A 15,102-nucleotide genomic window follows, 5' to 3' on the forward strand; every position below is an offset into this window, starting at 1 on the left:
TAATTTCTATTCTCTTTTAATTACCTGCACGTTCAGGAAAGAGAATGGATGATGTACAGAGGGAGTGTAAGACTATTCGCTGGTTTAGGGAAAGAAAGAATTAGCTAATACGTGGTACGTACTACCTTTGCCAGCTTTTGAGTAGTACTCGTAATTAAGTACTCCCCTTAATTAGTTGTTAAAGCTTGTGTCTGGAAAAAGGTAGTTCAAAACTTGGGCAGTTTGGGTATCAGCACACAGAGATGGCTGGAAACCAGCGAGGCATTTGCTTAATTAAATTGTTAGTGGTTTCGTCGTACGTACTTAACAGTAGGGTTCATGTGTAGTAAGGAATACTCCACGAAATTAAAGCAGCTACGTATTAATGGCTCTCGTGTGCTTTATCGTATCGATGAGTTTAGGTTGAGACACTTGTCGTGTTCTCTTGTGCTGACTTTTCTTTCCTTTTTTTTTCGCCTGTCATGTGCAAGAGAGAAATATGTACCGGTGGTGTGTGGAAAAGTTTGTTGTTAATCGCCTGATTAATCATTGGCGGTAGGCAAAATCATCGTACACATCGTGCACAGAAAGCATCTTAGGCTTTTAGCAGTCTTGAACGCTTAATCACCCACCCCCTTTTTCTTGTTACACACCACCGTTTTATGATCGAATCGATTGGCATGCATGGAAAAGCATCATTAGTATGGTTTGTGATGGTGAAGTCGTGGGAACATATTAGAATTCGAATCTTCTTATCCAAGAATATGATAGTGTACATTTCAGTTTGTACATAGGTCATATAAAGGTTCAGAGTAATACTACCACTATTTTAAAAGAAATAAATTAGCATATACTCCCTCCGTCCTATAATATAAGGCGTACAAGTGTTTTCAAGATTCAACCTATAAAAGATTTGACCAATACTTAATATAATATGAAATAGATTTTATTTGTTAAAAATTATATCATTGGATTGAGATATAAATTTACTTTCATATAGTTATAATTTTGTTGCTACAGACCTTATAGTTTATGAGAAATTATAAGCTAGAGATTAGTTTTGGAGACCGTGCCAACTTTAACCGTGCCTTATATTATGGGATGGATGAAGTATTATATAGTACTCTGTTTCATATCATAAGCGTTTTGATTTTCTTTAAAGTCAAACTTCTGGTTGGGTTCATAGAAAAAATAGCAACATTTTCAAGATATATCAATATTGAATTCAATGGCATTGATTCAATATTATAGATGTTGCTATTTCTTTTCTATAAACTTTGTTAAAGTTAAAAAAAAAAGTTTGACTTTGAAAAAAAAAACAACTTACAATATTAAACGGATGGAGTCTTTGAATATTAATTTCTTTATTCTGCTGAAAATAACTATGTGTATAACATAGATGAAAAGTTACTCGTGCAATGTATACATAATTAATTGTGTTCATCTGAAACCTCGCTAAACCATTCAAAAAAACAAGAAGAAGAAGACTGGAAGAGCTGTTTGTCGAGAAGAAACGCCGATGTGGGTCTCCCGGCCCCGTGAAGGTCGGTGGCTGCATGCGCGCCTATCGCGTGCCGGTGCAAAACGTCACGAACGCACGCAGCTGAGCCGATGGGCAATTACGTTGTGCGGCGCCCGTCCCGTCCTCCCGCGCGCGCCACACCCCATCCATCACGCAGCCTTTCGAGTACCCGGCGCGCGCGTACGTACGTACCGACGCACACGCAGCGTGCATGTGGTGGGCGCGCGGTCGCGGCCGCCCATCACCCCGCATATATGTCGATCGGTCCGGTCGCTATACGTACGTACCCGCGGCCAGCCAAAGGCAGCCACCCAGCCGCCATGCATGCAGCAGCTGCAGCTAGCGCGCGTACCGCGTGTAGCGCAGCTCGCTCCACCTCGCTGGAGAGGTGGGTGGGCGCGCACGGGCACGGGCACGCGGGAGTAGTGACGATCGACGACGGCATTCAGCGACGCGCGCCATCCCAGTATCACCGCATCCAGTCCGCCATGATGCGCGCGCGCGCGGGCCGCGGCCGAGGGGCGAGCTAGCCTAGCAAGCTGCCGCGCGTGCGTGTGTGCGTGTGCGTTCTCGTCGTCGTCGGTCGGGGGGTCGGGGTCAGCGTTCGGCACCGCCGCCGCCACGCCGCGTATGAGCGCGCGGTGGAGGGGGTGGGGGGTGGCATCCGGTATGGCGCTAACCGTACGTGACTCGAGGTCGGTCGTTTACCGTGGGGGGGTTGTTGAGCCAGCGTTGTGTGGCAGAGTAGTTGGCCCCGCGAAACATATACCGGAAGAAACGCCTGTGTGCATCGGGAATAAACGAGTGTGTATATACTGGAGTACTGTACGAGTAGTACTACTAATTACTGAAGAGTATAGGATCACAGCAAATTGCAAATTGCAACTACTGACCGAGCGTATCATTTCTGACCGATATTTTTTACCACATAACGTAAGAGAGGTTTTCTAATTTCTATCTTATCATATTGATTTTTTAGATAATATCTTATCATATTGATATCAATACTAAATAGTTTAATTGATAAATCTGGTTAATTATTGATCGACGGAGCATTGTTTTCGAAAATATACCGTTTTTATCTCCTGGCCTAGGTCCTTGTTGCATCACATCGCCGGGATGCCTTCAGGAGTTTCGCATCGGTCCTCTGCTCTGTTCCCTGTCCGACACACTCAGTATCTGGTATTCCTAATTAATTAAAGGAGAATAGAAAGCTGTGGCCTGTGGCTATAGTAGCTCCATGCACGTCTGACGCCCAGAGTTTCATGGAGCTGAGGTGCGACATATCGACACGGTGATATGCACGGTACATTATTGATACCTTGAACACATGACATTTCCAAAGTCTAATTTAACAGACAAGCCATGTTATCTTTGATGTAAATGTAATCATGCAAGTATAAATAACGCACACTGCCCGGTTGAGACATGGCCGACCTATAATAATTCAAGACGAACATAAACATCTGGTCAAGCTTTTGGCACGTTGAGTGCCCACATTCTTCATAGTTCATACACCCCGGAGAAGAGAATATCAGAAGAGACGAAGGCATCCAATGAGATACATACGGTGCTTCAGGGCTTGTGCCTCCCTGGAAGAAGTGGGTGCTGGAGCCGAGGCTTGTGTCATGGCCTGCAGGCCAGTGAACAGAACAGCTAAAAAGGGGCAGCCTTTGTGTGCAGCCAAAGCGTTTTCCGTGCTCAGATCATGGCCTCTCTTCCTCTGCAAGACTGCAATCCAGAGCCCAGAAAGACAAACACGCACACACATACACAGAGAGAAGAGAGGAGAGAATCTACTACGACTCGTCTACGACCTCCAGGCACATGACATGGCCAATGTGACCTCCTTGAATTCTAGTATTCTTCTTTCTTGCCTTCCCATTTCTCCTTTTCATTAAAACCGCTCTCCATGTGTGTAACCTGGGGTGTATTTAGTTCACGCCAAAATTAAAAGTTTGGTTAAAATTGGAACGATGTGATGAAAAAGTTAGAAGTTTACGTGTGTATGAAAGTTTTGATGTGATGGAAAAGTTGAAAGTTTAAAGAAAAAGTCTGTAACTAAACAAGACCCTATCCTTTCTAGAGCTCCAAACAAGATGCACCAGGAGTTTTACAAGTACAGTTGGGAGAGAAGAGCAGGTTGGTTGCACCTCACCCCTTATTTCCACCCAAATAGATCAAATATTACATATAGTATTATTTATGTAACTAAAAACTGGTTTTATCCTAATCCGACAATGTTATCACTCCTATTTCTCCGACATTGGTCTCATCCTCAATCATCAGGCTAGAACTGATTTTTTTTTTCATCCCAACTTATCGCCAATAAAACAAAAGTTATAGAAGTCAATATTTTCGTATTAATTGCTATTGCGTAGTAGATAATCGAAGAAAGTTAGAACAAACCTGGTACACCCTTTTTCAGGAGAAAAAAAAGATAGTATATGGTACACGTCGTATCTCAGATAACGAAAGAAAATAATACCGGCACGGCGTGTAAACAAAGCCCAAAATCAATATTCTTCGCTCCTTTTTCCATGTGTGCACGACGACCTGGCCTTGGTGTCTCCATCATCATCCGACTTGGCTGGCAACAACACAATACTCCAGCTTTTTAGCTCTGACTTGCACGATACCATGCACGCCGCCACTGTGTGTTTACCGGCCATGGAGAGGCTTTTTAATTAGGATCCAATAGTTGTTGGTCAGTGGCGACCAGTCTCCCCTATATATGTGCGTGGCAAGGAAAGGACTATATATGTAGCCCAAGCACATAGCGTGGTCCGGCTTTGTTTTGCACTGTGGTGTCCTTTTTGAACAGATCAAACCCCCTCACGAGAGAAGAGAATAATATAATTATTGTCCCTCTTATGCTTATAGTGAAACTGTTTATTAGCAATAAAATTGATTTATAAATAAAACTATTTAACGCGTTTTTTTGTAACGCTAGAATGTACAATACGATGAAAGAAACACCCAAAAGTAACTCTGGGATTAAAATTAAAATTTTAAATTTCCGCTTATGCATATGAACTAAAGGCTAAATGATGGGATTGTAAACCACCATCCATGAGGGTTAGCTTCGCTGGTTTCAATATGTGTGCGTATGCAATGGTACGTGGTGGTGGCAGTAGTAGAATGGAAGCTAGCTTTATCATCATCATAGAAAACTTAAGGAATGGAACTACGGAAGCATTGGAAGGGTAGACATGAAGTCCAAGCTTAGGTAGGGATGGAATGATTTTCAGTGTTGCAATTCATCACCAATTAATTTTTAGTGGAGGGTGAATTTAAGTCAGCACAAATATCGTAAAACTTTAGCATGACAAATGCCAAATAGATGACGCGGGGTTTTAAGATATAACCATGATAACTTTTTTTTTTTAAATAGGATCACAGCATGAGCTATTTAACTGTGTCATCCTGAAAGTATTTCCAATGGTAATATACAAATATGGTTTTCGTTTATCTAGGTTACTTAATAGAAAATGATCGAAACTCAAATATTGAAAGTTTTGCTAAAGAAATCACCACATGTTATATAAGGGCATGACTGCATGACCATAAATGATATAGATATGAAATGAAAATTGTCGTTATATACGTCAAACCATCTATGTCATTTATGTTCCTTCCGTCAATGTTTTTGTCATTGTCATAATATTTGAAATCCCATATGCTTACAACTACTTTTCTATGATGGACGTAACATAATTAAGAACTAAAATCCGACGGGCACAATTTACAATTTAAACCGCACCTCTCCATCTCCAAAAACCTCACCATTTTGCAGGTGAATTGCACCGGGTTGAGTTCTGCTGTGCCCATCCAGTACCCTCTCCAACAAATTAAGCACGCACATAAAAACTTCTCTCGGACTTAAGCCACTAATTGCACCGAACATAGCTGGCGATATGATATGATCGGACACATTAAGTACTTGCTTAGCCGGAAATTCCCAGCCGGATTACAGCTAATTGCCGTGCAAAATTTCCCCTTCTCGCATAAAATTTCCGGTGGCTTCGCATGCAGTGTGTAACAAACCGGTAATATAATAAACTAATAATGGTAAAGTTTTGGCCTTTTTTCCCAGAACGGGTAGGCCGTGTACTTGGCGGCCGCTGTGGACGCTACAGGAGATCGCGTCCAGCTGGCACGAGGGCATGATCAAAACGCCACGTATGATGGCATGCACAGTTGCGAGAGTTGCCGGTCAAAATGTTAAAAATGAGATGTACGGACTCATCTTCTCCCTTATATTTATGTTTATATTTTATCAGTTAAATTTTAAATTTTTAACCTTAAATTTAGAGTTGATTTTGAATTTTTTTCATCGTAATTTATTTATCAGCTTTTGCTTTTAGATTATTATAAAGACGTATGTAAAAGTTATATTTACAAATTATTTTTCGTTTGCAAACTCGAATAAGACAAAAGATAGGGTTGTGGTTAGTAGAGGTGGCAGTATTGAGATTAAGGTAAATGCTAGGGGCCAACATGGGCATTACACCGGTAATATAAACGCTGCTGTTTATAATTCAATCTGCGTCGTGTTGCTCTTAATCCTAAACGGAAAGCAGCGGTTCACCTACCTAATTATTTTGTTGGTGATGGTGTTAACGTTTGGCTTGGGCACTTAAACAGTACTTAATCTTACCTATGGCTCACTTTCATAGTGGAATATTGTGTTATGCCATCCAAACCTTATCTCCATTAAAACACTAAAGTAATGGAGATCACTTGTGAACATACGGCCAAAAGGACACATTTAGCAACACAAATAATACATGATTTTCGTAGAAATAAGTTTAATACTCATAAAATTACTCCAAAATTTTATATTTACCCTAACACAAATACTAGTAGATTACAGAGAACTAGCTACTATATTATGACGTGCATGCTTGCAAGCCGTTAAACGGTGCAATTTTTAAAAGAGCTTTATGTATAGAAGTGCTTTTTTAGCAAGTAAATGCAATATTTAAGTTTGTATTATAGAAGTTTTAACATTAATCGTACGTTAATTATCTTTTTAGTAAGCCAAGAGGCTAATCTCTCAATACTCTGAAATGTACTCTGCTCTATTAATCTTTTCAGTTCTACAGAGTGAAAGTTGAAAAGTTGAAATGTGGTCGATTAAATCCACGGAGGCCGCTTAGTCAGGGGGCAGGACTTGCCACGTGGATGCGGAGGGAATATTCCGTCGGGATCTCCACTCCACGGCCGACGTGAAGGTGACGACCCGAGCCTACCCTGAGTGGGGCCCACTGCCCACATGAGGTGGACGTGCTTAGCTGGCAGTGCGGGTGTTCTCCCCGGACGCGCCACGCATGTCTTGCTGACTCTGTCCCGTGGGGAACGTCAATTTACCATACTGCCCTTCGCTCTCCTTTTTCCGTGTTTTCTTGGTTGCATGTATGGTTTGTTGGTAGCGGGTAGGTAAATTTTACAAACATCAACTTAGGGGGGGTGTTTTTGGTGGTGTTGATTCAGGAGTGTAAAGTTTTGGCGTGTCACATGTGATATTATATAGAGTGTTTCATGGAATATTCAGCACTAATAAAAAAACTAATTATAGAATCCGTCAGTAAAGACGAATTTATTAAGCCTAATTAACCCGTCATTAGCACATGTTTACTGTAGCACCAAATTTTCAAAACATAGAGCAATTAGGCTTAAAAGATTCGTTTCACAAATTAGTCGCAATCTGCGTAATTAGTTATTTTTTAGCTTATATTTAATACTTCATGTAGGTGTTAAACGTTTAACGTGATATGGTGTAAAATTTTAGGGTGAGGCTGTGTTTAGTTCCACGCCAAAATTGAAAGTTTGAAGAAATTAGAACGATGTGATGAAAAAGTTGAAAATTTGTGTATGTATGAAAGTTCGATGTGATGGAAAAGTTAAAAGTTTGAAGAAAAAAGTTGAAATCTAAACAACTCCTGAGATCTAACATGCCCTTAGGATTGAGGGCACGTTTAGACTACAATATTCTCACTCCCTCCCATCCTATAATACTGATCATTCTATACTGTTTAGTATAAATTAAAGTTTAAAAAGAAAAGACTGCAATATCTCTTATTGAAATGTAAGTGGGTGAGTAGTGGGGATAAAATGGAGAGAAGCTAGAATAGGAGATGATTGATGGGACAAATAGATAGGATGATATGAACTATATTTTGACGGGGGTTTTAACTATTTGTCACTTTTAGATTTGGCAAATAACTATTTGCCACCCCTATCTCAATGACATATGGGTCCACATGTGTCTATAACATATGGGTCCAGTGGCAAAAAGTTAATTGCCACATCTAAATATGGCAAATGGTTAAATATTCCTGTTTAGACCCAACACAAAGGAATTTCATATGATTTTTTTAACTATTCCTTTAATCCAAAGAACTATATATGCAAATTTTCTATAATATTTCAGGACTTTGTTTCAAAGGAGCCCAAAAAGCCTGCTGAAGAAAATAATAATAATTTTAGACTGAATTACATGCGAAGACCAATTTTTTTTTGTTTTGTATAGTGATACAGTTATAATGAGGAATGTTGTGTTGATGTTTCTCACCAGAACTTAGAAATATATTTACATATGATGACATAGTGCATAGCTTTTTATTTAGTTTTATACAAGGATAACATTGAGACACAGGAAGCGGTTAGGAAGGAATGTGTTCCGGTGTGCGTGGTTGGCAAGAACATGAAAGCGAAAAGCACAGTGTTTGTTGTGGGGGCAGAACGGTCATTTTGGCGTCCACTGGAAATCTATGGTGTGCTGTCTCTTCTCATCCCTTCTCTCTCTGTTTTTGGGAAGCAGATTCTCTGGTTTTTAGGGTATGCTTGCGTATGCAGTGTGAGAGAGAAGGCTGGAAAGCTTCGGGACCAAGCTCCATGCTTCCCTCTCTCTCTTTCTCTCATGAATTTTGATGGCCTCGGAAAATGCAATATGCATCCGTTTTTGAAGATTTCATAAATGCATATTTACATTTGTTTCCTGCATAAGAACAGTGAAAACAGAAGAAAAACATGATTGGTTTTTTCTTCGTTATCATTGAACTGTGTATTTGTTACCATATTATGAAATTTATATATCCCATATAACTTAGATATCTCTGATTAAAGTTGAGTCTCAAGTAAAATTGTGGAGCGTTCTAAACACAACACTACATCTCTAATTCATTTTGTGAGAGTTTCAGCCATCTCCACTCTCTTTTTGAGAAGAGCATAAACTGTTTGGCTGAACTATAGCTCAAGAAAAGTAAAAATGTAGCTGGCACTATGTTAAAAAGACCCTAATACGTGCGGACGTAAAATCTAAACGTGGGCGTAACTGGAAGATTGCCACTCCATTTCAGAAATTGTATAAGAAACCTTTGTGTTGATGAAATATGTTTTTTTTAAAACGTCATGGTGTTACCTAAAAGGTTATGGAAGATTAAGGAATCAATGTAACTAGAGATATGCACGCTTGTAGAAAGCTTATTGCCATATTATCTAATACGTAATTTTCAAAGCTTCTTTGATGTGATCAAACTTTTATATCCCCGCGGACATTGTGATATTAATTAAGGATGGAAAATTTCTGATCACATGATAATGTTAATGAGCATATATGTAAAAAGATAATCTCTTTACACGTATTTTGCTTACTGACTCATATAGACGTCGTGATGATAATAAGGGATAGAAAAATTTAGGACATATGTAATAAAAGATATACGCATACGTGTTTAAAGCTTATCACTATATCAACCAACAACACGACTACAAAACAAGACCAGAACATCATTGACCATGACTTTTTAAGAGCCAACGCTTGTCGATTTCTGCACGACCGACTTTGACATCAGTAGAACACTAGTTGCCACGTGTGATTTTTCAATAAAAACAACGCTAATTAATGATTATGGTTGAACATAGCTGTAAAGATACTCGAATAATGACGTGGCTTATACTTATCTGAGAAAATCCATTACTCACGATAAAATAAAAACGCCGACGTTACGAAAACAACATGAAACTAACCCTTTTTTTTTCCAAACAAACAACTATACCCTTTCGTCTAAATAAACAACTATAAAGAAAAAAAAACTACTAGGAGCCACTCAAACCCAGCTTAAAAGTTTTTACATAACAAGGAACAAATGAAACTCCAGCACCTAAAAACCCAAAAACGGAAGAAGGAAACCAGAAAAACCCTAAACTCCAATGACACTAGAGACCAAAAACCACAAAACCCACACCAGAGATGACCCAAATAACCACACAACATATTTTGCACTCTGCCCCCTGGATTTCTTCCATAATTCCAGGTTAGCCCCTCCCCAAGTCCCCCCACCCACTGCTATTTCTCCCCCCTGCTTCCCCCTCCTCCCCTTTCTTCTTCCTTCTCTTCTCCTCTCTTCTCCCCCCCCCCCCCCCCCCCCCCCCCCTTCTCTTCCCTTGACGCTATCCTCCATTTCTCCTCCTCACGGGGAATCCGCTCGCGCTTTTGCTCGGCGATTTATTGCTCGCAGTTCTTGCTGGGTGGTGGTGGTGGTTCATCTCGCCGCGGGCGCGCACAAGGTGGGGGCAAAAGCTGTGCTGTTCTTGGGGGGGTGTGGTTCTATGCCTGCTTGCTTGCTCGGGATTGGAGGAGGAGGAGGATTTGAGGGGTGTAGGTGGCGGCATTGCTGAGGCGGAGAGCGGGAGATCCGGCGATGTCGGAGGCGGACCGGATACGGGTGCGCGCGGCGGCGCTGGCGCTGGACGGCGGCGGCGGCGGCGCGGTGCGGGACAAGCCGGACGCGAAGGCGGACGTGTTCGCCGATCTTGGCTCGCCGGTGTCCCCGCTGCGGGCGCGGGCGAGCGTGGCGACGTCGTCGTCGTCGTCGTCCGGGTCGGCGAAGTCGCCGGCGCCGTCGAATGCCGGGGCGCTGGCGCTGGCGGGCGGGAGGAGCCACTCCGGCGAGCTGACGGCGGAGAGCACGCCCCCGCGGCTGCCCGGGCACCGGCGGTGCGGATCTGGCCCGTTGATATTCTCCGGTGGGAGCAGCGGCGGGAGCGGCGGCGGCGGCGGGGACCGCGGGAGCACGGCGAGCTCGCCGATGACTAATGCGCTCCCCGCAGGTAACATCTGCCCGTCCGGGCGCGTCCCCGTCGCGGCGGCCGCGCCGCCCCCGCCGCGCTCCCGCCCGGACGTGCTCGGATCCGGCACCGGCAACTACGGCCACGGGAGCATCATGCGCGGCGGCGGCGGCATGGCCCCCGCGAGGAGCAGCATTGACTCCTCGTCGTTTCTTGGACACGCTCCGAGATCTCCGGCGACCTTCCCGGCGGCGTCGTCGGCGAGCAGCGGGAGCCTCCAGGATGTGACCCGCCTGGGCAACGAGTGGTACAAGAAGGGCAAGCACGCCGAGGCGCTGCGGCACTACGACCGCGCCGTGGCCCTCTGCCCCGAGAGCGCCGCGTGCCGCGGGAACCGCGCCGCCGCGCTCGCCGGCCTCGGCCGCCTCGCCGACGCGCTCCGCGACTGCGAGGAGGCCGTCCGCCTCGATCCGGCCAACGGCCGCGCCCACAGCCGCCTCGCCGGCCTCTGCCTCCGGTGAGCTCTCCTCCTCCTCCCGCATTGCTTCTTTCTTGCTTCCGATTTCCTCCGACTTCTTCGTGCATGGTGCTGTTGCTTTCTTGGATGTGGATGCTAAGCTCTTTTTTTCCGCGAGCGAGAGCAACATAAATCTAGCGTCTTTCCTTTTTCCTTAAGCTAATCTGATTTCGATTTAGGATTGCTGCTGCTTTGTGCGGCATGCTTGATCGTCACTGTTGGTTAATTTCTTTTTTTTTTTTTACGCTTGATGATAGGATGATTAAGAATTCCATCTTTTTGCTTACGCAACAATTGATTGGTTTGATTTGTGGTTGTCGAAAGCTACAAGCTTGTGTTGGCCATGAAGTAAATGTGCTGTTAAAGTGGTTCCCCATCACACATTGCTGATGAAAGGGGAGCGTTTGCTTAGCTGTATTTTGTAAGCTTTCTTTAGGTGCATTGGATGTAGGCCACACAAAGCTGAAAATTTTGTCCTAGTTTTGTTCTGACTCGCAAGATGTCTGATTTTACAGTTGGAACAACCGGTGTGATGTAATTTTTGCTAGAATTGTAGATTAAACCGATCGGACCTTGCATTGTCTCAGGTTGGGGATGATTAGCAAGGCGAGGAGGCACTTAACGCAGGCTGGGCATCTCCATCAATCTGATCCTTCGGAGTGGGAGAAGCTGCAGGAGGTGGAGATGCATCAGGGAAGAAGCATAGATGCCAGGAAAGTCGGGGATTGGAAGAGCGCGCTGAGGGAAGCTGATGCTGCCATTGCTGCTGGAGCTGACTCCTCTCGGCTGGTAATGTCAAGCATAAGGTTGCAAGGAATTGTTGGTTTGTAGCAATTCACACTGAGTTTGCTCTTCTGTGCAGCTTCTTGCGATAAGGTCAGAAGCACTTCTCCGTCTCCACAAGTTGGAGGAGGCTGACTCGACTCTTGCAAGTTTGCTGAAATTGGACATCGTGTTGCTGTATCGGATGGGAGCCAACCCGTCAGGCATGCTAGCTGAGTCATATGTCTCTATTGTCCGAGCCCAAGTCGACATGGCATTGGGAAGGTGTGATTCTCTAACCCTAGAATAATGCTCAATTTTCCACATTGCGGTTAAAATAGATTAGCATGAATTTGTTATTCTGTATTCTACAGGTTTGATGCTGCTGTGGAGGCAGCTGAGAATGCTAGATTTATTGATCCTGGAAATGCGGAAGTTGGAATGATTCTAAATAATGTCAAATTAGTTGCAAAGGCTCGAGCCCAAGGAAATGAGCTCTATAAAGCTGCCAAGTTTTCTGATGCATCTATAGCATATAGTGAAGGGCTCAAATATGAGCCCTCAAATCCAGTGCTCTATTGCAATCGAGCAGCATGCTGGGGGAAGCTAGAGCGGTGGGAAAAGGCTGTTGATGACTGTAACGAAGCATTAAGAATACAACCTAATTACACAAAGGCGCTTTTAAGGCGAGCTTCATCCTATGCCAAGGTAAGCAGCAATCATATGCATTAAATGTTTATTTTTGATAGTGGAATTGAGTAATTGGATATTGTTTCCACTCTATGTACATTATGTTGACCTTGTTAACTATTATTTAGCTCGAGCGTTGGGCTGATTGTGTGCGGGACTATGAGGTGCTTCGTAAAGAGCTTCCTGCTGATACAGAGGTTGCAGAAGCACTGTTCCATGCTCAAGTTGCATTGAAGACAACTCGTGGTGAGAATGTATCGAATATGAAATTTGGAGGAGAGGTTGAGATGGTAACCAGTGTAGAACAACTCCGTGCTGCCATAGGATCACCAGGTGTGTTATTCTCTACTAGTTCTTTTTTTTCCCTTGATCTCATACCCTGAAATTAACTCATTGGTGCTGCTCTGGTAGCATCCTGAACAATCCGAAATACTGCCTTCTTTATATTCTTGAAACATATGTGTTTTACTAGGTTTATCATACCAGACTTGCCTATTTTGCAATTGACTGACTATTGAACAATTTGCTATATCTTCAGGGGTGTCTGTTGTTTACTTCATGTCAATCATGAATCAGCAGTGCACACAAATTACACCTTCGGTGAACTCCCTTTGCAGCGAATGCCCCTCGCTGAATTTCCTAAAGGTGAGACACTTGACATGTCTCCAATCAAATACATCCAACAAGTGCTTATAAATGACACTAACAAATCTGCATTGTGTGTGCAAAACAACAGGTAAATGTTGAAGATAGCCCTATGGTCGCGAAGGCGGAGAACGTGCGGATAGTCCCAACATTCAAGATATACAAAGATGGGGTGAAGGTGAAGGAAATGATCTGCCCAAGCTTGCATGTTCTGCGCTACTCAGTAAGGCACTATGCCGTATCTAGTTCTTGAGAAGCAGCTGGTACCGAAAACCCCGATTTCCCGATTTCATTGATGCATAGTGCTCCCCTTTCCCCCCTATAGCCTTTTACTGTCAAAACTTGAGATGATGTTGTCAGCCTCCACCAGTCCCACCTCATTTCACCAGCTGCACAATAATTTCCCCGACGAGCATGAGCATAATGAGCTAAAATTGGTATATGTGGAAGAGCCTCCCCAATTTTCCCCCCTTGCCCCCCATTCCATTCCCCATCTGTTGTTACTCCTTTTTTACCGTTCATATGCCGACCCCATTCAATTCTTTCACCTTCTGGGCTCTTTCACCTCTTGTATTTGATACATTTTGCTTTACCTTATAGTCCAATAGAACCAGCCAACCCTGCTTCTCAAGAAGGGCAAGTTTGTAATGTTGTTTAGATTAGTAGCATATTATCATAGAGGAGAGGAGGGAGGGGGAGAGGGAGTTAGAGAGGGATGATGGTTGAGATTTTCATTACATGTAAATACCATATAGCAAAAACATCAGAAATCCAATTGAAGGATTGCTTCCCTGGAGAAATGGTGGTATCAAAAAAATTTTGGAGGTTGGAGGAGGTTAGTACAGGAGAGGCTAGCTGTCATTTTAGCGAATCAAGAGAGCTTGTTAATTGGTGCAGGATGGGTTTAGGGGTTGGTGTTAAAAGAAAGATTGGTGTCATTTTGCTGCTTCTGCTGCTGGTTTGTGGTGCTGATACATAATGCTACCATTTCCATGAATAAAACAATCCAACATTCTTTTTATCTTCCTCTTTTGGAATTTTTTGCCTTGCTCTCCTTTGTGGTTGTGATGATGATGATAATGATGATGGTGATGTCAATCTCTGCACCTGGGGTGAGCATTAGTAGCACAGCTGCTGATTGTGTTGTGTTATCAGTTATAACCAGCATCTGTTTTTTTTTTCATTTTTGGAACTAGATTTGGTTCTGGGAGTGTGGTGGTAGCTGGGAGTGACACTTGTCTGTCACATCTCCCAATGTGCTTGGGAGTGAGAGAAACAAGACCTTTTCCTCTTTGTGCCTCCTCTCTCTCTCTCATCCTCTCTCAAGATTCTTTTTCCTTATTTATGGCTATTTTTCTCTCTTTTGTGGTGGTCAGATCTGTGGGGTGGGGCCCCAGCTGGTAATGATTTGGGCCCCAGGGCCAAGTCCCTCCTAGCCTGGCAGAGAGCTGGCCCCTCTTTTGAATGGGGTTGTTGGCTCATTCATTGCCTTGAAAATACTCCTACTGCTACTACCACCTCTCCTACCATTACATTTACCTCCCCCCTCTCTCTCTCTCTCTATATAGTACTCCCTCAGTCTAAAAAAAAACTCAAAAAAAAAAAAAAAAGACAAACCCTAGTTTTCGTGCCCAATGTTTGGCCGTCCGTTTTATTTGAAAAAATTATAAAAAAAATTAAAAAGACAAGTCACGCATAAAATATTAATCATGTTTTATCATCTAACACCAATAAAAATACGAATTATAAAAAAATTTCATATAAAACGGATAGTCAAAGTTGGACACGGAAACTCAGGGTTTGTCTTTTTTTTGGGACGGAGGGAGGAGATCTTAGTACTAGCAAGGCTAGCCCCTACACAACAGTACTTAAGCCCTCTTGATAACCATTTAAAGGGCTTTTAGCATTCTGT

General features: G+C 43.2%; 1 protein-coding gene across 1 annotated transcript; it reads left to right on the top strand.

Moving 5' to 3' along the window:
• The first annotated feature begins 9,944 nt into the window (after positions 1-9,944).
• On the top strand, positions 9,945-14,211 carry LOC127760088 (TPR repeat-containing thioredoxin TTL1-like). The gene is made up of 7 exons (XM_052284298.1): positions 9,945-11,093; positions 11,681-11,882; positions 11,956-12,140; positions 12,230-12,563; positions 12,674-12,878; positions 13,084-13,190; positions 13,282-14,211. Exons 1-7 carry the CDS (start codon positions 10,210-10,212, stop codon positions 13,441-13,443), a joined length of 2,079 nt encoding a protein of 692 aa, XP_052140258.1. The 5' UTR covers positions 9,945-10,209; the 3' UTR covers positions 13,444-14,211.
• Positions 14,212-15,102: the final 891 nt, after the last annotated feature.

This window comes from Oryza glaberrima, chromosome 1, assembly GCF_000147395.1.
Source record: "Oryza glaberrima chromosome 1, OglaRS2, whole genome shotgun sequence".
Classification (NCBI taxonomy): Eukaryota; Viridiplantae; Streptophyta; class Magnoliopsida; order Poales; family Poaceae; genus Oryza; species Oryza glaberrima.

What these genes read in the sequence shown, in the direction of transcription:
- LOC127760088 (XM_052284298.1), top strand. Translation starts at nt 10,210, where the DNA reads ATGTCGGAGGCGGACCGGATACGGGTGCGCGCGGCGGCGCTGGCGCTG. An exon ending in GTCGACATGGCATTGGGAAG is followed by an intron (nt 12,141 to 12,229) that starts GTGTGATTCTCT and finishes TGTATTCTACAG; the next exon opens with GTTTGATGCTGCTGTGGAGG. An exon ending in GAGCTTCATCCTATGCCAAG is followed by an intron (nt 12,564 to 12,673) that starts GTAAGCAGCAAT and finishes ACTATTATTTAG; the next exon opens with CTCGAGCGTTGGGCTGATTG.